The following is a 21,293-nucleotide window of genomic DNA, read 5'->3' on the forward strand; positions in this document are numbered from 1 at the left end:
GTTCTTTGAACTTTGGTGAGTGAGCCAGTGTAGATACTTGCGCAAGGGACATAATATCTCCCAAGATAGATAGCTATTAGCGATGTAAGAGCTTCCTACCTACCATCAGACGGCCGATTCGCCAGTCTCTGTTACATACTATCCCTACTTTGTAATTTATTATTGTTCACTTTCACGATATTCATTTGCAATTCTTCATCAAACAGAAAAATAAAATCATTCTTTCTTACGCGGAGACGCAGCTTTAAATAAATAAAAAAAAGTTTAAAAAATATAATTTATTTTAGTATTGTTAGGTAGCTATGTTAATAACAACAAAGTGTAAAGACGACTGGTCCTTTGAGTTTGTTGGCGCGTAGAGTGAGCCATTGCTTCTGGTTGGGCACGTACATCTCTGCAGGCATCAGCTGTTCAGGCGCGTCGTTATCTTAAATAAATAAAGCTTCGGTTATTTGGATGATAAATTACTTTTTTAAGAAAATTCCGAATCGTATATTTTTCAAAAAAATAATAAATTGAAACTGTTTTGTTGTCTGTACCGCTGCAAAATATTACTTTTACAAGTTAAGAAAACTTGATCTGTTTTATTAATTCTGGATTTAATTTTTGGATAAGCCAAAAATAAATTAATTAAATAGTACAACACAAAATGTTTACGGTACATTGTGTCAAATCGCAAACTACAAGATAAAAAAATAGAGCAAATCGATTGATATTAAAAATATAAACAGAAAGCTAAAGGCTTAAAAGACATATTTTTGTGAATAGCTGTATAGTTCATACCATCCTTTCTGATTTTGGCGGACTGCATTGTGGAGTCTTGCATAGAGATAAGATCTCCCGGGGCATGCAGTAACAGTCTTCCCACTCCTTCACAACGTCTGCGAAAACAATTATTATTTTTAACTCAATTCTATCATATTTTTAAACGATTCAGTTTAGTTTGAAGATAACTAAAACTAATTTAAAGATCTTTAATTTTTAGCCATTTAAATGTTTTACCAAATTTGAGTATATGGTCATTCCGTACTATTACTATATACTATCCAGATTTCAGAAAACATGTACTAAATAATAATTCAAGTAAAAGTCATCAAGTATAATGTGCTGCCAGCGACAAAATGGTATACGTTGAGAATGTATATTTTATTTACTTTTACATTTAATCTTACATTTAATGATTGGTACGGAAAATAAAATAGGGAACATGCAAATATAATATTTGTTTTGCTATTAAAATGTTAAAAAAGTATAAAAGAAGCCCTATATAGGTTTATATTTGATATAATGTTGTTTTTTTTAACAATAATTACGACTGAAAGTAACTTGAAACGGAACGTATTTCAAAACGCTAATTAGCGTTCAGTGACGTTATTCCTGTTATGACTCCTTATTTGAAGTTATAGTTGTAAAAAAAGTGAATATTTAAACGAAAATTAATTGCGTACTTCGAATAAAAATGGGAAGTTGGGTTTGTCAAAGTAGAATCCAGATTCCTCTTTTCAGGTAGAACCACTTTTTTCTCAGTTTTGTGTCAGCACGTAAATTTTTACAAAAAAGTATCTCAAAAGTAGAGAAAAAGTGCATAAGTATGAAAGCCAGTGAGGAAAAGTATGATCAATGGGTCAGTGACAGACAGGAGTGACGTCAACTACTCTATTATCAACCGTAAAAAAAACTCGTATTATATATTTTACCTTAATACTTCATTTTGTAACATTTGCTTCTTCGATGGGGCCTCAAGCTGCTTGCACTCATTCAACCAATTACGAACTTCATTGAAGTCTGCTAATAATTGTAATGCTGCTTCTTTTCTAAAATGATATTGTTTTTAACAAAGAGAAGTAAAAAAAATGTTATACGTTTTATTTATATTGACAGAACACCCCACCAGAATAAATATGGATAATATATCTTATATATTATCTTATAAATCATCTCTTAGATAGTTAACTAATAGTATTGGAAATAATTCAATCGCAAAGCTAATTTTGATATAATTAAAAATATATGATGATCGAACTGAAAACTATAATCTTCAATATATAAAAGGCAAACGAGTTCAGGCTTCATGTTTCTGTAGATAACATTAGAAACTGGAACTGCTAATATATTAGGAAACTTATGTTATCTATTACACCGAATTAACTATTTCTACTAGTAGGTAGAAGGTACTTTAAACTTTTACTCGATTGTAGAATCGTCCCCCTCTACCCAGGGAGAGGGAGTCTCCACTCATTCTTTCGCCAAGTAGTAAGGTCAGTAAGCCATTGTAACTACAGGCACAATAAACTTAACTTTATAGTTGTTTGTAAGATTGGTAGCGTATTGATGATTTGATTTGGTAACTTACCATCAGCTGGCCCACCTGAAACTATTGGAATGGTGATAATAAAAAGGGGTATTGTGAAAGGTAATTAGTATACATACGTGAATTTAACTTTCGCAACATAGATGTGATGCAACCACGACTCGCACATGATCCGAAGCACCATGTTGAGGGTCGTGATATCAGGCGTCGCTTTTATCACCGGTAACAGCATTTTATCTAATAAATTATAAAATGTATTTTTGATGATTAATTAAAATGAAAGTTTAGGTTTTTGTGCTTGCAACAAAAATCTTAAGGTCTAATTGTAGAAAAGATATTACGTATTTATTTATTAATTAATTACCTCAAGAAAAAAAGTCCTAAAGTCCTGAAAAAGTCCTAAAACTCAGCGATAAGTGGAAAAATGGATATTACCTAAAAACTCATGTACATAACGGGAATGCAATACGTCTGGTTGAGTTATCTTTCTCCACTCAGCGTTGCTCGGGAATATCATCGTGAGATGCGCCAAACTAATCGTTGCGCAAACTGACGATAACACACAAGTTATTTCTTCTGTTGCTTCCTGGAAGAATAAATTATGTATAAAATAATATTTAAAAAAAATCTTTGAAGTCATAATATCGAAAACAGGTGCATTACCTTTAATTTTTGGATGTTGACTTTTACTTCGGATACTAATTTTTCTCTCATTTTCGCACAGACATTCTCGTGAACACCGATTTTTCCTGAAAAGAAAAATCCCATATTTGGACATTAAAATATCGGTAATTTACAGAACCATAATTATTCACGACAGTACTAATAATATAACTAATCACAATGGGAATAATTATATTATTATTCAACAATTATCGGGCATTTATGTATATGTATGAACACCATATGTCTTAAGAGTGCCCCTAGCTGGTTAGGTCATCTCACCGGACTCGAGCGCGACGGAGTGGTCCGCGAAACGCAGCTGCAGTAGTTGCTCGTGACAGGCGCGCAAGTCGCAATGCACAACGAGGAAGAAGTCATCAACGCGCCATTGCGCGGCGAGACGCCGGGCCTGCGCCGCGCACCACAAGCGGCACGTGTGGATCGAGTGGTCTGCGGTCAAGGGACTGCCGTATTACTACTGACTATTACTCACTGATCCTCGAAACCTTACTTAACTAGGGATTTCAAGCAACAGAAGTTGCCGTATTACTGCTGAGACCTATCAATTGCTGACCCTCAAAATCTTACTTCAGTAGGAATTTAAAGTCGCAAAAGCTTAGACTATTTTTAAAATTTAACTAGTTCCCGTGGACTTTCTACGATTACATTTCTTCCTTATTCCAACTGGATCGCTTTTCCCAAAGCTAATTTTGATCCATAATTCTCATAATGGATCAAGATTTATAGCTACATATATTGATCTAATTTGGTTGTGTTTTTTTTTACAATTTTCAAACACCAACACCGGTTGAGCCAAAGTAAAATTATTAGTAGCAGTCTGGAGTTTAGACATTGGCAGTGTTAGTTCTTCCATACTTTGGAAAACACATGAAGCTATTGCGCCTGAGCTCAACAAACAACAACAGCCTGTAAGTTCCTACTGCTGGGCTAAAGGCCTCCTCTCCCTTTGTGGAGAAGGTTTGGAACATATTCCACCACACTGTTCCAATGCGGGTTGGTGGAATACACATATGGCAGATTCCTCACGATGTTTTCCTTCACCGCTGAGGACGAGATCAATTATAAAGACAAATTAAGCACATGAATCAGCGGTGCTTGCCTGGGTTTGAACCCGCAATCATCGGTTAAGATGCACGCGTTCTAACCACTGGGCCATCTCGACTCGATTGCGCCTGAGCTCAATCCGATCATATCAGATTGCCATTGATCCTCGCCAGGAAATAGAAAGTGCACCTGTGAAATATATGCATCTATTACGCTTATCTATTGCTGCGTATTGGTGTTGTTGGCTAATTTGTAGTTGGCTTGTTTCTTTTGAGAATGTGTCAGGTTGGTCAGGAGGATATAATTATAGTGATGTTGTGAGAATGTTGTCGTTTCACTATAATTTTACTTACCAAGTCTATGTAATATTGGTATTTGTTCTACAATCGGTAAATCCTCTAATGGAGCTCCTAATATATAATCCCACGTGACCTCGCAATGATTATTCAGCGTTACCAACTCCTGAAGCATTATCGCAAAATTAGCACCGGATACTGTTGCCTGAAAAATAAACGCTATTTTCATTTTTTTTCTTTTTTATTATTGTTTAAGGATAGATATAAATTTAACTACTTAAATAGTACTTGTCTTTGGGAAAAACTTAATATCTTTGATTAGATGATCTATGTCAAATAGACGTACATTAAATGAATACGTATAAAGTGTATTAAGAGATAAACAAAACTAAACACTTATACGGATAATAAAGTTCTAGAATACTTACTTCGGTTACGTATACTGAAACATCAGAATAATCCTTTAGAGAGGTTGGCGTTAAATTTGTTGTTAATGTCGCCCTAAAAAAAACAAAAAAATTTTTGATTTCAAATATACAAATATTTATACCTAAGATTTTATCAAATCTATTTAATAGGAAACTAGGTAATTAGATTGTTTTTAAGCTTATTATTAAGAATTACTCACCCAAAATGTTTATCCCATGAAGTTGATGTAACATGACATCCTAACGCATCAGCTAAGATTCTTAATGACGATAATATTAAATCCGGGGTATCTAAAAATGTAAAATCAAGTATTTTTAAAGTTTAAAAAATTACAATTTAGTAAATATGCATAGTTGATTGAATGCCTAAAAAAGCAAAATTTAAAGTAACACTTTTTACCAAAAGTGGTAAAAAGTACGGCTTTCAGCCATCTCTTATGGATAGGTACCAACTACTCATTTTTATTCTACTGCCATATGACGTAGATATCTTAGATTATTGCGCCACCGACTATAAAGGACGTATGTTTTGTACATATGTATGAATTATTAACCGCTCGTAGGTCGATTGTTACCTTTTACCATGCGTAAAACCAGTTTACCATTCTGTCTATCTAATTTTAAAAAATACTAATTAAATTAAAAACAAAACACTTACTATTGTCATTGAATGTTGTGAATAACCATTCGCGAAGGTTTTGACTCGTTTTAGGTGATCTGTAATAGTGATCACAAAGATTTATTCGCTTTCTAAATATACAGATTAAAATTTTATTAATTCATTATCAAGTAGAAATGCTGTTAATTGACGTCTGTAAGTACCGTTTGCATCGCAAAACTTCTGCAATTCTTGTAAGCTATTTTTATGTTCTCTATATTGTATGGTATTTTCGACAAAAATGAAACAGCAACAAACATTAACATAATTGGTCATGAAGCTAAACTGGTACCGTTTGAAAAAGAAACATGTAGGTACTTTTATTTATCCTCATTGCACCTAAGCCTTAAATAGGTAACGTGTTCTATTTTCAAACTTCTGAATTGAGCTAAATGCTATTTTATTTTTAAACTTGTTTTATTGGTTTCTAGTATTGTGATTAAATCATTTTCTTTCTATTTAAAATGTATCCAACAAAAACCGATTGAAGTCGATTTGATCAATGACATGAATGTTTTTTTATTATAAATGGGAATACTTATTTTCAATACTTATCCAAAATTATACCTTGTTGCTAATGGAAACGACGACCACCAAAGTACAATATGTTCCAAACAACTGCCGACGTCACCCCAAAGTAAGTTTTGATAATATTCCGTTACTTTCTGAGCCGACTTTTTACTAGCTTGTATTCTTCCTATAAAAATATTTATATAAAAAAATATATGTACCTATCTAAATAGATTTAATAAATTAGATAAGTCGAAAAAAACAATCACCTGACTTTAATTTCTTCACACCCTTAGGTCCTAACAACGTCGGTGATATATTAGCAACAGTGTCTAGAAGTATTTCAATGTACATTTCTTCACTTTGTAGGATTCCATTTACATTTTCTGAAATTATATGGGATAGATATAAGATCGCATTAAGCAAGAGTAATGGCGTCTATAATCGTGGAAAATTTATCTAAGCGATTTCCATACCTAACTTCATATAACGATACAGTTTAAAATTTTATGTACAAAAAAATAACTTTACAATTATTTTTTTTTTATTATTTATGTTTCCAAGTTAACAAACTCTATTATTTATCCTTTTAACTTAGTACCTAGGTCTAACAAAAAGATTACCATCGTTATTAAAAACATTGTCTAAGACACATTCGTTCCCGAGGAGAGATGTATAAGGTACGTCGGCATCTGAATTTTGAGGATTCAGCATCTCTGTCAATTTCGTATGACCATTCTTCAGGTCGATGAGACTTTGAGCTTGTTTCATTTTAGCTTTTTTATTTTCTATGAACGCTTGACGTCGCTTCGTTATACTGAGTCGGCGAGATGACGAATTTGGTGGCGTTATGTGTTTTGTTAATGTACTAAAAATAAAATATTTTTCATAAAATCAAAGTTTTTAAAACTATGTCAAATATAGGAAATAAAAAATATACATTCGTAAGATTTCTCGTTTAATTTTATATTAATTTGAAGAGGCTTATAGCAAATTAGTTTGCAAATTAAAAAAAAAAAAACATTTGGTATATTACAAGAGATTGGAGAAATGCAATAAACTTACTGGTATATTTCCAAACTATCAGCATTCGAACTGGAATCGCAATCGCCATGATCTTCTGGTTTGAACATCATCACCAAACAATTTATTAGACGGTGGCAATTAACTTCGGTTCGACTCTTTGCTAGGACCTATACACCAAATAATATAATTAAATTTCTATTCTTTCCTTTTGTGTTACTGAATAGAATGCGGACAATCGTATGTTTCGCTCAAACTAGGACGTGGCCTTAAATTCTATTGCAACTTTGCTCTATAAGAAGTTTCGTTACTTCTACCAACATCATTACAGTTGTTTTGAATTCTAAACTTTTGTGCATAAACCGTCTATACATAACATACATAGCTTTTTTATGGTATAGGTTGGCGGACGAGCATATAGGCCACCTGATGGTATGTGGTCACCATCACCCATAGACAATGACGCTGTAAGTATTCCTTACAACGTCAATGTGCCACCAACCTTGGAAACTAAGGTGTTATGTCCCTTGTGCCTGTAGTTACACTGGCTCTCACACTCATCCTTCAAACCGGAACACAACAATACTGAGTATTTGGCGGAAGAATAACTGATGAGTGGGTGGCACCTACCCAGACGGGCTAGCACAAAGTCCTACCACTAAGTAAAAGCTTTGTATTTATGTAAAATATATCATCTCTATCTTATATATTGAACGCAAATTATTTCAGTGTCTGAACTACCCAATGTTGAATTTTCGTACAATAAATTGTAGTCACACCGTTGCTAGGTAAAACTTCTCGTTTTATGAAGTTATGGTGCTTATTATGGGTCATGAACTCTTTTAGAATAGGTCATGTCTTCGATATTGAGGACATTATTAATATTTATAAAAAAAATTGAGCTCGACAAAACTGTGGGACTTTACTGACTATTCCAGGAGATTGACTAACTTGTCTGTAATTACATAATAATAATAACACAATTCAATTGGATTATGTATACAATATATAAGTTATTTTTAAGCAAACTCACCTGTACAATTTTTGTTAATGTCAGCGGCTTTGTTTCACTAACGATATTCGGATATGTGTTACTGCAGACGTTAAATTTAGCACTAAATTTCTTGTAACTCAAGCCGACTAAATTGTTGTAAATACCAACTAAGCTGTAAAAATTATACATTAAGAATAATATGTACAATATCTTATATTATATTTCAAAACTTTCCGAAATATATAGTAACGGGTATCCCTTAATTACAAGGTATTAACTATTTTGTATACACACACATTATTAGTTTAATAATCTGAATATGATCTGAGCGAGATATGGACTAGAAATCTTAGTTAAAAAAAAAAAACAATATCTATTTGTAAAGTTATGTATGGTCAGCAAAAAAAAGTTACCTTAAACAAGATTCAATCATTTTCCTAGAGTCATCTCTATGTAGGCAGGTTGATAAAATTGTCAGTATGAGATTATTTATCGATTGTAGCATTATGAATCTTCTGCTACACAACATGTCGAAAACATGGTCGTGTTTACTCAACACAAGACCATTTTCCTTTTTCAGTCTAGCTAACTTAGGATTTAATTTGTAGAATGATTTCACTACTTTCACTAAATATTCTATTATTTCATCTAATACCTGTAAAAATTAATACATTTAAAGGTAAATTTTACTCATTTCTCAAATAAAAAGTGTCTAAAAAAATGGAGACATTAAAAATGTCGTATCTTTAATAACATCTTTTTTATTTCGTAAAAGAATAACGATGAACAATTTGTACAAAAATCAAGATGGTATTTTTTAAAATGAGATTTTTTTCATGAATTACATCGAACCTGTATGCTGACAAGCTCCATAATAAAACTGCGATTCCTTAGAGAGTGACTGTTATTTTTTCCAACACAATTCCTCCATTTATTATCCGTTTCCATAACCACTTTTGTTATGGCATAGCAAACAATCTCCATCTCCCTGCAATGACTAAAGAGTTCCCTTTCATCCACAGTTTCTTCGCTTATCCATTTCTTACTAGTTATTTTTGTAGTCATATTTAAAAAAAGAATCGAATGTTTTTAAAAATAAACAAAAACTGTTTAATCTGTGACGCTAACTGTATGGAGTCATCATGGGAACTGAGGTGTTGTCGTATTTTATAAAAGAAATCGATGTGCAGCGATGTCGGTGCCAGCTTGCTTTGTAAAGTTCGCGTCTCACTTCTTGTAGGACAAGTTAGAATTGCCTACGTTAAAGTTTTTATGGCTGTTCAACCACGACCTTGGGCATAATGGACTAACTTAATAATGAACAACGAATCTTGTCATTGTAATTTATTAGGCCGTTGTTTAATAAATTGAGCGAGAATTTGTTTTAACAAATTAAGTATTTTGGTCAAAATACAAACTTTACTTTTAATGCAATTATGCTCTTATAACACGTGAGATATAATTGCGTCGCATTTCTCTTATAAGTACCCAATTTATATATCATTTTTATAGTTAGCTAAAATAGGCCTATATCAAAATTAGACTGATAATTGCTATTGGAGTCAAGGTAAGCTCAAGGCAAATAGCGCAAGATTACGTAAAGCAATTTCCCTAATGGCTAATATGATACGATATTGCAAATAAGGATGAGTGTACATGATACTATTAATAAATAAAATTGAAAAAAAAAGAAAGACCGTATATTGTACAAGTACTTTATATTCACGAACAATAAATAAATGATACTATTTAACAAAGAATTTGCTAATCGTCCGAACAGTATTGCAAAGCAGCATTAGGAGGAATATATCACAGTAAACGATTTATTGTTACAATATAATATCTCTTCATTATCTGTACAACTATACAAACTCATCTATATTCTATAACAATATTTATATTGCGTTTTCTAAAAGCTACTTTACATAATTTCATGAACAATTGATATCCAATACAGTCGACTCTTAATGTATATCTCAGTTTTAATTTAACCGTAAACACGTTACATAATTTCTTTGATGAAAATTACAAAAAAAGAAAGCACCCAAATGTATAAAAATACAGTCATCCACCTCTTTATTACCCCACTAATATATATATTTATACAATTATATTTTACATACGAGCCACCTGAAACCAAATTTCGAATTTATTATTTTAAATCTATAATTAAAATTAAAGTATAGAACAGTATAACTATATATATATAATAGTTTTATAAAAAAATAGCAAGAGAGCCCAATTTCTACATAAAAATATGTACAATTCGAACAAAACTGTAATTTTTTTTTATTTTCACTGAAAATGTTTAATATAAAAAATAATCGTTGATAAGAACATGAATATTATAAAGTAAGAATAAACTTGATTTTTGTCAATATTTACGTCGAATATAAGTAGAATAATAAAAATATATTGCGGTTGTTACCTTTAATTTTTAAGCTTTAAAAATATATTTTCATTTAATATATGTAATGTACATTTTAACTACGATACTTAAAAATTTGCAATTGTACTCGTCTTTAAAAAAAAAAAATTAAAACAATACAGCTAATTGAAAAATCCAAACGTATTTTAATAGAAATATTTTTCTTTTCAAATCAGACTAAACTATTTCGCCTTTCTGTATAATAACAATGAAATGCATTCGTGCTCATTTTTCATGTTCATCCATCCAAATGATAAACTACATGTTTGGAGAGCATGTAAAATATAGATTGAATTTAGTCACGAAATCATAAAAGCGCTTTTTGATTTATTACACGCGTACATTTTGGTCTAAAGACAGATAATATTATTTACATAAGGAACGATTGTCTATTACTACTTTTATGTTTTATATATACCCAAAAAAAAATGTTTGTTTTTTGGTTGTTTAAAAAAACATATAACGCACTAAATTGCAGATTTTTTTTTATTTTTTTAATGTTAATTCAAGAATTTATTAATAATAAAGAATTTTGATGTAAAAGTATTAAGATACTTTTAATATTAAAAAAAAGAACCTCGAATTACATTTCTGTTTAAGGTCTGTTTAAGTTTTAAATCTTTATAACTTTTAGTTGAATATTATTGATATTTTAATTTTGATATATTTTGTCATCTAGGATGTTTCTGCAAATCACGGTCCAATTATGATACCTATTTTACTCGTCAAACACACCAATAAATACGGCAAAAAATCAACAAATTAATTCACAATATAAAAATTTAATTTAAAAAATACTTGGGCTTTTCGAGATAACTCTTTATAAAATATGAAAATAATCACAATTTTTATTAAATCGGTTTTGATCAATTCCACTTAATTTCACAAATTATTGCGCTACAATTACCTAACACATATGTCTACTATCGTATATTATTAATTCGTGATGAGTTTGAATATCCTAATTACAAAACTACATGCTTTGATAAAATGTTTAGAATCACAAACGAAATTTCTAATTATGAAAAAATATTATCACTATGATATGGATATATAACACAGATATAGCATTAAGGTTAACTAGTCAGAGGTATGTAGACAATTTATTTATTTACATATTGTAATAGACGTTTAAAAAGTTTAATAGTCATTTGAGGCGTGTAGTACGACACAACTTAGATGTAGCATCGGTAAATTCAATAAAACCGATTACTGCCGGTTTATACAACCAATAGAAATAGCTACCTATCGCGCCATTCGACGCTATTCGTCGCTATAGATTCTCGCGTCAGTGATGTGTCAAATTGACGAATACATTGGATCATATGATATTACAAGTTAAGATAACGTGTGTGTTAAGATCACATTAACATAAGAAATAAATATTGATAATTTGGGATAATGTATTTAATTCGGATGTGATCGGTTTCACGAATTTTGCCGATGCTACATGTAAGTTGTGTCTTGCTTTACATAATTTCAAGTTAATGTATACAATAAAGGAGTACCAACACTCTCGCGATGTACGTGTACTAATAAAGCATTCCTAAATCCTTTATATTTCTCCTCTTCAAACATAAATACAATTTTCAAAGTGAAGATCGAATTCGATCATAAATTGTCTGAGAGTGACTTATTTATGATTCAATACTTTAACTTATGCCTGTCATTTTAGAATAACGACAGACCTGCGTTGTATAACTTAACATACCTACAGCAACTTAGTTTTGATATTTCAGATATATCACATGACTTTTAACTACAGAACAAAAAGTTTAATTTGATATATTCCTGTTAAAAACTACTCGTGTAAAAATATATTTTGCTTTCATTATCGCTTATGCGATTAACGTTGTAACAGTCTAATAACATTCGTTTTATTTTTTACATATTTACCCCTACTTTTAAAAAGGCTCATTAAAGTCCGATTGACTAATGAAGGCTATTCTTGGATCTGAATTTTCATTGGTCGATGACATACGATTACGGAATAGACGACCAATGAGCGATAAGTCAGTAAGATTTGGATTTAAATTTCATATTTCGAATTACAAATATGACATCATCAAGTCAGGCCATTGGCAAAGTATGGTTTAAGTTATTAGTGATTCAAATGTTTACATATTTTCTTTTAATGAGTTACAATGAAGTGAAGTATAGTAAGCAGATCACATAATTATTGTTTATATATTAACCTCTACCGCTACATGTGTACACTATCATAATCTTATTTTATTATGTACATTTTCCACATGCAAATCAATCAAATAAACAGTAAATCCTTACATATGTACTTTTACGAATACACTATTTACACTACAACAAAAATAAGATACAAATTTAAAAAAAAAAACAACAAAGGAGTTTGGATATTTGTGCCTACTAGTCATAATTAATAATAAAAATTAAGTAAGATCAGTTACATATGTACCTACCACTGCATTTACAGATACCGTTAGTAACGGGATGAAGAGATTAACATACACTTGAAAACGATAAACGATGCACAATACTAATATCCAGTAATATCCTATACACATCAAAATAATAGCCTAATGCTAATCAAACTTAACAATTTGTATTGCTTTACACATAGAAGCTCGTTATTTACAAAGGGTAAATTTCTAACAAGTGAACACACACTCCAGCACTTAGAACCGATTTCAATTCACTATAACATCAATCCGGCATATCTATACTGGTCACAGGCACGACTGGTTTCATTGCTTCGTTCTTCTTCTGATTCTTCTGAGATTTTTTACTCTCTTTCACTTTCCTGTGAGCCTCCTCGTCCCTGTAGGGCTCCTGAGCGATCGGAGGTTCGGCGGGCATGCCGTTCGATCCTCGGTTCACGTTGTTATTGTACGCGATGTTCGCATACTCCTGGAGGAGCGGGAACACTGAGAGAAGGAACTGACAAAAGTCCTTTCGTATGCCGAACCACCCTGAAATAATAATACCTACTCAATATCTGATACAGACAATCTAAGGCTGCGTACGCACCAAACTGACTGTCAGTCATAATAATGTCAGAAATACGTTTGGTTTAAACACGGCAATCACATCTTCGAGTCGAGTCTATGAGTCGAGATGGCCATGTGGTTAGAACGCGTGCATCTTAACCGATGATTGCGGGTTCGAAGCCAGGCAAGCACCGCTGATTCATGTGCTTAATTTGTCTTTATAATTCATCTCGTGCTCAGCGGTGACGGAAAACATCGTGAGGAAACCTGCATGTGACAAATCTCATAGAAATTCTGACACATGTGTATTCCACCAACCCGCATTGGAACAGCGTGGTGGAATATGTTCCAAACCTTTTCCTCAAAGGGAGAGGAGGCCTTTAGCCCAGCAGTGGGAATTTACAAGCTGCTGTTGTTGTTGTTGTAATCACATCTTACAAAAAAATATATATAACCAGTATGTTTCTATAATACTCAGAAATCAACATCATTGAAATAACATTATATGAATTTGCAAGTTTCGAATACTCTAATGAAATAACAATATATAACTTCAATGGTTCATAAAAAAAAAAAATATTTTGATTATTTTATTTATTGATACGAATTTTCAGTCTGAACATTTTTATTTAAGAGTATTTATTAAGTAGTTTACAACTATTTCGTAAATGTAATATCGGCATACAAATAAGACGATTACCAAATTTACGATTCAAGTTATGAATTTTACAGAACTAGGCTACTCATAAAACATTGAATAAGAACATTCCCTGTGCTCGTATTGCAAATTTTTATATTGCATTCTATTCCGATATCTTTTGACGATTATCGTTTTTATGCAACCAAGTTTTTCGCTGAGCAGATTTTTTATTATATTGCACCACGCAATCAACTGGCATTATTTACGAAACCTAATCGAAGAAATCGACGAACTTTTTTTTTTAAACAATAACTTTTTCTAAAATTTAAATCATTGAAAAAACAACTTAATAGAAAATATCTCAATATTACATAAAAGAACTTGAAATTCAAGCTATCACGTCAATTCCAAATTTAAAGCGAGTGCAAAACGTATATTACATAATAATCATCATAATTACATTGTATAAAACAAAGTCGCTTACCACTGTCTGTCCAAATGTATGCTCTTTAAAATTACGCAACGGATTTTGATGCGGTTTTTTTTAATACATAAAGTAATTCTAAGGAACGATTTTTGTAAATTATACATGAACAACATAGTACAGAAACACTCATAATTTTAGAAGTTTCTCATAAAAAATAATTAATAAAAACATCTTTTATTATACACACGACGTATTTACTAATCAGTATTTTGACCACGCAAAGATGGGGCGGGTCGCTAGTGTTATAATGTACTATAAGTTCCTCAGTTAACTGTCATTTTTTTAAGTTACACATTATTAAAAAAAATCGCCTCATTTATTATTAAAGTTGTTTCAATACTTACATTTATTCCCTCCCTTAGAACTGAAGGACATGATAATAAGCGTCGCGTATGTGACGAACAGTGGGCTGACCACCACGATGTATGAGAGGTCCAAACCATCGTCCAGTTTGTTCGTCAGCAAGACCTGTTGAAATACAACATGTGTTGTATATGTCTTTTCACCAAAATCAGCTACTATTTATAGGAACTTGGAAAAAATTGGTAATAAATAGTCGGACGCGCAAATGAGATATTGTGGTAAGTGGTCACCACCACCTATAGACATTAACACTCACTCACAGATAATCACTGACTGTTGTTACACTAACCCACTTACCCGTCAATCTAGAACACAACGATACTCAGTATTGCAGCTTGACGGTAGAACATATGTATAAGACGGTACTTGAGCCAAGATAGCCCAGTAGATAGAACGCATACATGTTAACCATCAATTGTGGGATCAAATCCGGGCAAGCAGTACTGCCGTCATAAGAAAAAAAGACGCAACTAACATTTTTTTCAAAATTGAGTTTTATCCATATTTAGAATCGGTAAAAAAAGACGCATCTGCCAGTATTTTTTGTATATTTCTTAAACTCACACAAGCCAAGTTATCTGTGCCTGAATAAGACGTATAATCGAATTATTCAACTAAGCACTAAGGTAAAAAGACATTTCTAATGTTTACTAAGTTGAAATGACGTAAAAATGTAAAAACGTTAAATTTACATTCAAATCATCAATGAAATCATACAATGAAAAGTAGCTTCTACTTGTTGACAGATTTTAAAGACACAACTACACTATTGTGATTATTATACTAATAGAGAAAGACATTTCTGCGTAAATATGACTTTTCGTCGTAGTATTTTCAAAATTAGTACAACGTAAGTACCAGATACGTCTGCTCTTCTAAGTATCAGTTGTTGCGCGGGGTGAAGTGGGGTGTGCATTACAAAGATTTCGTAGTCACTTGCGCCCAGACTCAATAAATATCGTAAAATGGTAATTTTGTTTTAAGGAATATTTGTTTGTGCGCTATAAATTTCATCTAATATTGTTATTTAGTACATCACATTCTCGACGTTTGAGTCGGTTTTAATAAATACTCCGTCCCGATCTACAGGAAAAGAATATTTATGTCCCCTCTTATTTTATATTTAGAACCCTTTTTTTATTTTTTTAAATTATTTATTTACATTTTTGTATTTTTTTATTATTATTTTTTTCTAAAGATATTTTTCTTAATATTAAATTACTATTAACAACTACGTACTTCAAAGTTAAAAATAAATGATTACAGACTACTTTTCAAATTTGGATTCACAGCAACTCATAATGATATTTTGTTTTTTCTTGTTTAGTTCAATAAAGTAAAAGGATAAAATGCATTGATTGTTGTGCGTAGGTAAAGTAAGTGTACAAACTGTTAATTTTAATAACTTAAGCGAGATTGTTAATTAATCTTATGAGTTCCACTATGTGCTGTTTGCTTGTTGTGAATGAGTGACAAATATTGTGTCTCTTTAGAACTTTACTGATTATTGTGGATGATGGTGTTGACGTGCGTATCTAGCTCTCGCAGTACCGCTTCAAGTTCTTCGTCACGGCGCCCGTAGCTCCCACTACAATTGGGATCGTCATGACTATGGTTTTTCAAAATCTGGAGAGTGCTACTTTCAGCCGATGATATTTGCTCATTTTTTCTATTTCCTTTGCTCCAATGTTATAGTCGGATGGTACCGCAACATCAATTACGTAAGTTTTATTGTTGGTTTTAGCTATGTATATAAGGTCCGGTCTATTGTGAGTGATTACATTAATTTGGTTGTACTATTTTCCTTTACAATGGGCTGCTTGAGCTCCTCTCTCCACTAAGTTTCGACTTTAGTTGCACACAAACGGCATTTACCATCTACGCTTCGTTTCAGTATATCGCGTTCGTGCTGACGAGTTAGAACCGCTTGATCTTGTATCGCAAATAAAGATGACTCCAGTGAAGCTGAAATGGGTCGTTTCTTCAGCCACCTGAATGTCTGTTCTGTGTCCACATTAGCCAAGTCAAGCACATTTTTGGGGAATTGGCCATGCAGGTTCTTATTTCACCAGGATTCGCTTTGCTTTCTTTATTTTCTTTATTATGCTCTTTTTTATTCCTATATCGGTGTATCTGCCGCTCGGTAATCTTCTTCTATATTTTTAGCTTTTTTAAATATGGAATAATTTTCTCTTCTTTGATCCTGTTGTACTATAATTGCTTCGATTAAGTAGTAATTTTTTTTTCAAAATTATTAAGTTTGTTCTTTTGTATTTTTTTTTTGTCTTAAACGGCATCCAATATTAAGAAATTTAATTTAAGATGTACCTAAGCGATTTTATATACATTTTTTTATAAACACTTGATAATATTATGTTCCTAAGAATTTCTGATTCGAAATGAATCCAAATTTTTTTAAATAATATCTGATTATGAAAACAATTTGGTATGTATGATGTTTTATTGAATAGCATATCCCTATATATTTATTTTTAGACAGTTTCAATTATCAAATCAAAAAATCAAGTTAAAGAGTAGCAATGCTGTTTTCTAGTTATCTACGAATTATCTAGATACTTATGCATATACATTACAACCACGATTGAAAGACGTTTTATAAATCACTAAATTGAAAAAACGCTTATACCGAATTGCGTCTTTTCTATGTAGTATTACTTATTTATCGATTATTTTTTCACTAAGATGAAATAAAAAATGTTATTTATTTACTTTTTTATATGTAATATATATGTATTTTTTAGTACTATATTTTGAATCAATTTAAAACACGTAGTAATACACCAAGAAAATACTTTTATTTTCTATTTTCTTCCCTCAGCATGTTTTTTAATTTCATAAGTATAAATCGTTTAATATCTTCAATTTTTACTTTTTGTAGAAACGTCTTTTTTAAATATGACGGCAGAGTACTGATCTTTTATGCACTTGAGTTTATAATTCATCTTGTACTCGGCGGCGAAGTAATGCATCGTGAAGAAATCCGAATGTAACTAATTTCAACAAAATCATGGCAACGATGAATCCACAAACCCACATTGGAGGAGCGCGGTGTAATATGCTCTTAATCTTCTCTTCAAGGGGAGAGGAGGCATTAGCCTAGTAGCGGTTAATTTACAGCATGTGATGTTTTTGGATGTTACCTTTCCAGAACGACTTTTACAAAGAATTATATCAAATGCGATCACGGTACATTCTAATTTAATTTGTAGTATAAAATCATATTATTTTGTTTTATTTAAAAACACATATGCATAAGAGAAAAGGTACATAATATAACATCAACATCACATTGATTTAAGAGTATTATGTTACGTGAGGTAATCGTTTAAAATGTAACGTGAATATAGTACAAGTAAATAAATATCTTATTTATACATACCTGAAACACTAATATGGGTATAACGGTGAAAGTATAAGCCAGAGCAGAGTTGAAACTGGTCCGGCGTTGCTGTATGTTTACCTCCGGCGTGCGTAGCAAGATTCCAGCGAATATTATACTATATAGCACCCCTAAAACAAAGAAAACATACATTTATAAATAATATGTTGACTGAAATGCAATTATCGATATATAATTTTGCATAAAAATTAACATCACCCTTAAACTAATATTAATTTTAAACTTTAATTATCTAATAAATAATTAGTAGTGACATTTTTGTTGTTAATACAATGAAAAAATATACAATTATGCTTCTGATCCTTTATTTCACAGATTATGACATTTAAGAGATAGCTATCCATCTTAAGATAACAGTCAATCTAAAATGTGATAAAATATAAAATCATACATACACTCACCTACAAGGCTCAGACACATGAGTATCCATAGCGGCACAAATACAACCTCCCAGGACCAATTTATGAAATCATCCAATTTCAGTGCCAGAAATATAAACTGAAGTATATTTACAGCACAAAACAACTCCAACTGAAATAAAAACCAATTAAAATCAACATATTTATGTACACTATGTTACTTAATCCCATCACTGGGCATTAAATAAACCTGAAATAAGGAAGAGTGAAGGAAAAAAAGTATGGTCTGTGACAATTCTTCTTCAATTGGACAAAATGGCAATTCTAGCTATAGAGTCTCATAAGTTATACATTTTAATTTTATTTATGTCATAGGTTAATTTGTAATAGCCCAGTGGAACCCAGAAGGAAAACATTGTGGGAAAACCTGCATGTGTCTAATTTCATCGAAATTCTGCCAGAAGTGCATTCCACCAACCCGCATTGGAACAGTGTGGTGGAATATGTTCCAAAACCTCTCCTTAATGGAAGAGGCCTTATCCCAGCAGTGGGAAATTTACAAGCTGTTACTTTACTTTTTTACTGGGTTACTTTGATAATAAGAATTGTTGTTAAAGCCCTTGGAATGTTACAATAAGACAATAACACTATACCTGTATATCCTTACATTTACATATTATATGCAATCTGCTTTATTATGCAATGCAAATACAGTTCTTGATTCATTTCTCTTAATTACTTATATCATTTCATTATGACTTTACTTGATAACATCATTGCCTATATTCTAAATGCTATACTTTGCATATCCTAATATTGAAGATTATTCAAGATTTCAACTTATAAATTCAAGGTCAAAGTTGTTTATTGATAAATAGACCATACAACGATCTATATCATGTTATGAATTCAAGAATTTTCTAATTTATTATTAATAAAATATTTTAAAAGGAATCTGTGTTTTTAAAGTTCAGTGAAGTTCAACAACCATTTAGTATTTTGAAGTATGATTATGTGATCGCACTCATTTGAAAACATATTGGTAATATTTTAGTCAATGTTCAGTAATGACCATTTACCTATCATGGTAGCATAGCTATTTATATTCCTTACCATTTATATAATAAATAATACACAAACTGGATTGAAACATTACCAAGTCTGTTACAATACTAAAAGATTTTATCATTAATATAACTCATGAGTATTTTTTGTTTAAATGTCCAGTTAGATCAGACATACTAAAAAGATAAAGTTAAAGATTAAGTAAGTTATCCACATACCTCATAACTACGATCATGTTTAACACACCATATACAGATGGCTATTGAAACTATACTTATAAAAATTAATGGTATGAAAACAAGTATCCAAACATGGCGTGTTGTTGTCAACTGGTCACAAACAAGCAGCTCGAACATAAGTAGAATCAAATGTATGGCAAGACTTATCAACATTGCTTTGTAGTGAATATAGGCTTCACCTTCCAATCTGTAATAAAAAAAAGTATATCAGACCTTCATGTGTCTATAATATTAATTAAAAAATTATTAATTTTAATATTTTTTAAATAATAAAATGACCTTTTCCTTATTTTTGTACTGTACAATTGCATTCATGTTTTGTATTTAAAAAACATTTTAAATATTAATTAATGAAGATATGATAAAAGTTTGTGTATTCAATGTTTTATTGTTTAATCAAATAAACAATGAACAAGAAAATATACATAATATAATAAGTTATAAATATATTTTTTTATTTACTTATAGTCAAATGTTTCATTAACAAATAATTCACAAAATTTGAATTACGATTTCCACTATATACTACATTGAATGAAATAATAAACACAAACATAATGATAAGATAATCTCTTGGTATGATAATAATGGCCAGTACATACCATTCGCATAAATAAATTATACACAATTGTATTTAATATATAAATAATTGTTGAGATTTATATTAGGATTAACGGTACTTTTGTCAATAGACCTGCTATAATAAGTAGGTTACTGGCCTGATTCAAATAAAATGTAAACCTATGGAAATTAAAACAATTATATGAGAATAGTATAAACATATTGAATGTTGTTATACAAACCTGAAATGCGGATATTGCCACCAAACATATGTACCAACTGTAGCACCAAGAACAACCAGGAATTTCCATGTCCATATAGGCGTGAACACTGCCCAGTAAGACCAAGTTATAGTGTTATCCAATTTTAATGCCAATAAAGCCGTGAATATCAGCAAACAAGTATGTACGACGAATTTGCTATCAAAAATAAAAACATAATTAAAACTTATTACTTATTTTGTTTTAGACAGAAACCATTAGTATAAGGATTTTTATTTTACCTAGGATTAAAATCCTGGAATAGGGTCTGTAAATTCATTTCCACACACATTCACCTGTTTATTTTTAAAATCAAATAACATCTCACGATCTCTTCGGGGTCGCAGTGTTTGCTTTTTTTTAATTTGATCTACCTATAATCTATATTTTAAAGGTATACAGATTACACAAAACTCAAGGTTATGACAACGTCATTTGATTATTACTTGCCAATAATAATTAATTATTTTAGGAATTTTCATACATTCAAGATTTATTAAATTAAAAGGATTTCACGATTCATTTTTACATCTATTCACGTATTAAAGAAGAATAATTT

At 31.1% G+C, this 21,293-nt stretch overlaps 2 protein-coding genes across 3 annotated transcripts; both read right to left on the minus strand.

Moving 5' to 3' along the window:
* Positions 1-298: 298 nt before the first annotated feature.
* On the minus strand, positions 299-9,115 carry LOC124535679. The gene is made up of 18 exons (XM_047111982.1): positions 8,801-9,115; positions 8,362-8,603; positions 7,988-8,120; positions 6,997-7,124; positions 6,555-6,799; positions 6,201-6,317; positions 5,989-6,118; positions 5,422-5,480; positions 4,964-5,054; positions 4,764-4,836; positions 4,393-4,540; positions 3,257-3,424; positions 2,975-3,060; positions 2,747-2,897; positions 2,431-2,548; positions 1,698-1,814; positions 784-881; positions 299-427 (listed from the first exon to the last, which is right to left on the minus strand). The coding sequence occupies exons 1-18, from the start codon at positions 9,011-9,013 to the stop codon at positions 306-308; spliced, it is 2,439 nt and encodes an 812-aa protein (XP_046967938.1). The 5' UTR covers positions 9,014-9,115; the 3' UTR covers positions 299-305.
* Positions 9,116-9,649: 534 nt separating this feature from the next.
* On the minus strand, positions 9,650-21,152 carry LOC124535659 (transmembrane protein 185B). Of its 2 annotated transcripts, none has more exons than XM_047111946.1 (7): positions 20,977-21,152; positions 20,717-20,893; positions 19,893-20,100; positions 18,652-18,781; positions 18,230-18,360; positions 14,811-14,934; positions 9,650-13,321 (listed from the first exon to the last, which is right to left on the minus strand). In XM_047111946.1, exons 1-7 carry the CDS (start codon positions 21,024-21,026, stop codon positions 13,056-13,058), a joined length of 1,086 nt encoding a protein of 361 aa, XP_046967902.1. In that variant the 5' UTR covers positions 21,027-21,152; the 3' UTR covers positions 9,650-13,055. The 2 variants fall into 2 exon arrangements, with proteins under 2 accessions (XP_046967902.1, XP_046967901.1); XM_047111945.1 differs by having other exon boundaries at positions 18,646-18,781.
* Positions 21,153-21,293: the final 141 nt, after the last annotated feature.

This window comes from Vanessa cardui, chromosome 15 (assembly GCF_905220365.1).
Source record: "Vanessa cardui chromosome 15, ilVanCard2.1, whole genome shotgun sequence".
In the NCBI taxonomy this organism is placed as follows: Eukaryota; Metazoa; Arthropoda; class Insecta; order Lepidoptera; family Nymphalidae; genus Vanessa; species Vanessa cardui.

Bases quoted from the DNA above. Each gene is read 5' to 3' on its own strand.
- LOC124535679 (XM_047111982.1), bottom strand. From the start codon at position 9,013: ATGACTACAAAAATAACTAGTAAGAAATGGATAAGCGAAGAAACTGTG. The intron at 8,604-8,800 runs GTTCGATGTAAT...TAATTTTTACAG, and splicing joins TGGAGCTTGTCAGCATACAG to GTATTAGATGAAATAATAGA. The intron at 7,125-7,987 runs GTGAGTTTGCTT...TTTGGTGTATAG, and splicing joins CATTAACAAAAATTGTACAG to GTCCTAGCAAAGAGTCGAAC.
- LOC124535659 (XM_047111945.1), bottom strand. From the start codon at position 21,026: ATGTGTGTGGAAATGAATTTACAGACCCTATTCCAGGATTTTAATCCT. The intron at 20,101-20,716 runs GTTTGTATAACA...TTTTTATTACAG, and splicing joins TGGCAATATCCGCATTTCAG to ATTGGAAGGTGAAGCCTATA. The intron at 14,935-18,229 runs GTATGTATAAAT...GTATTTCAACAG, and splicing joins TACCCATATTAGTGTTTCAG to GTCTTGCTGACGAACAAACT.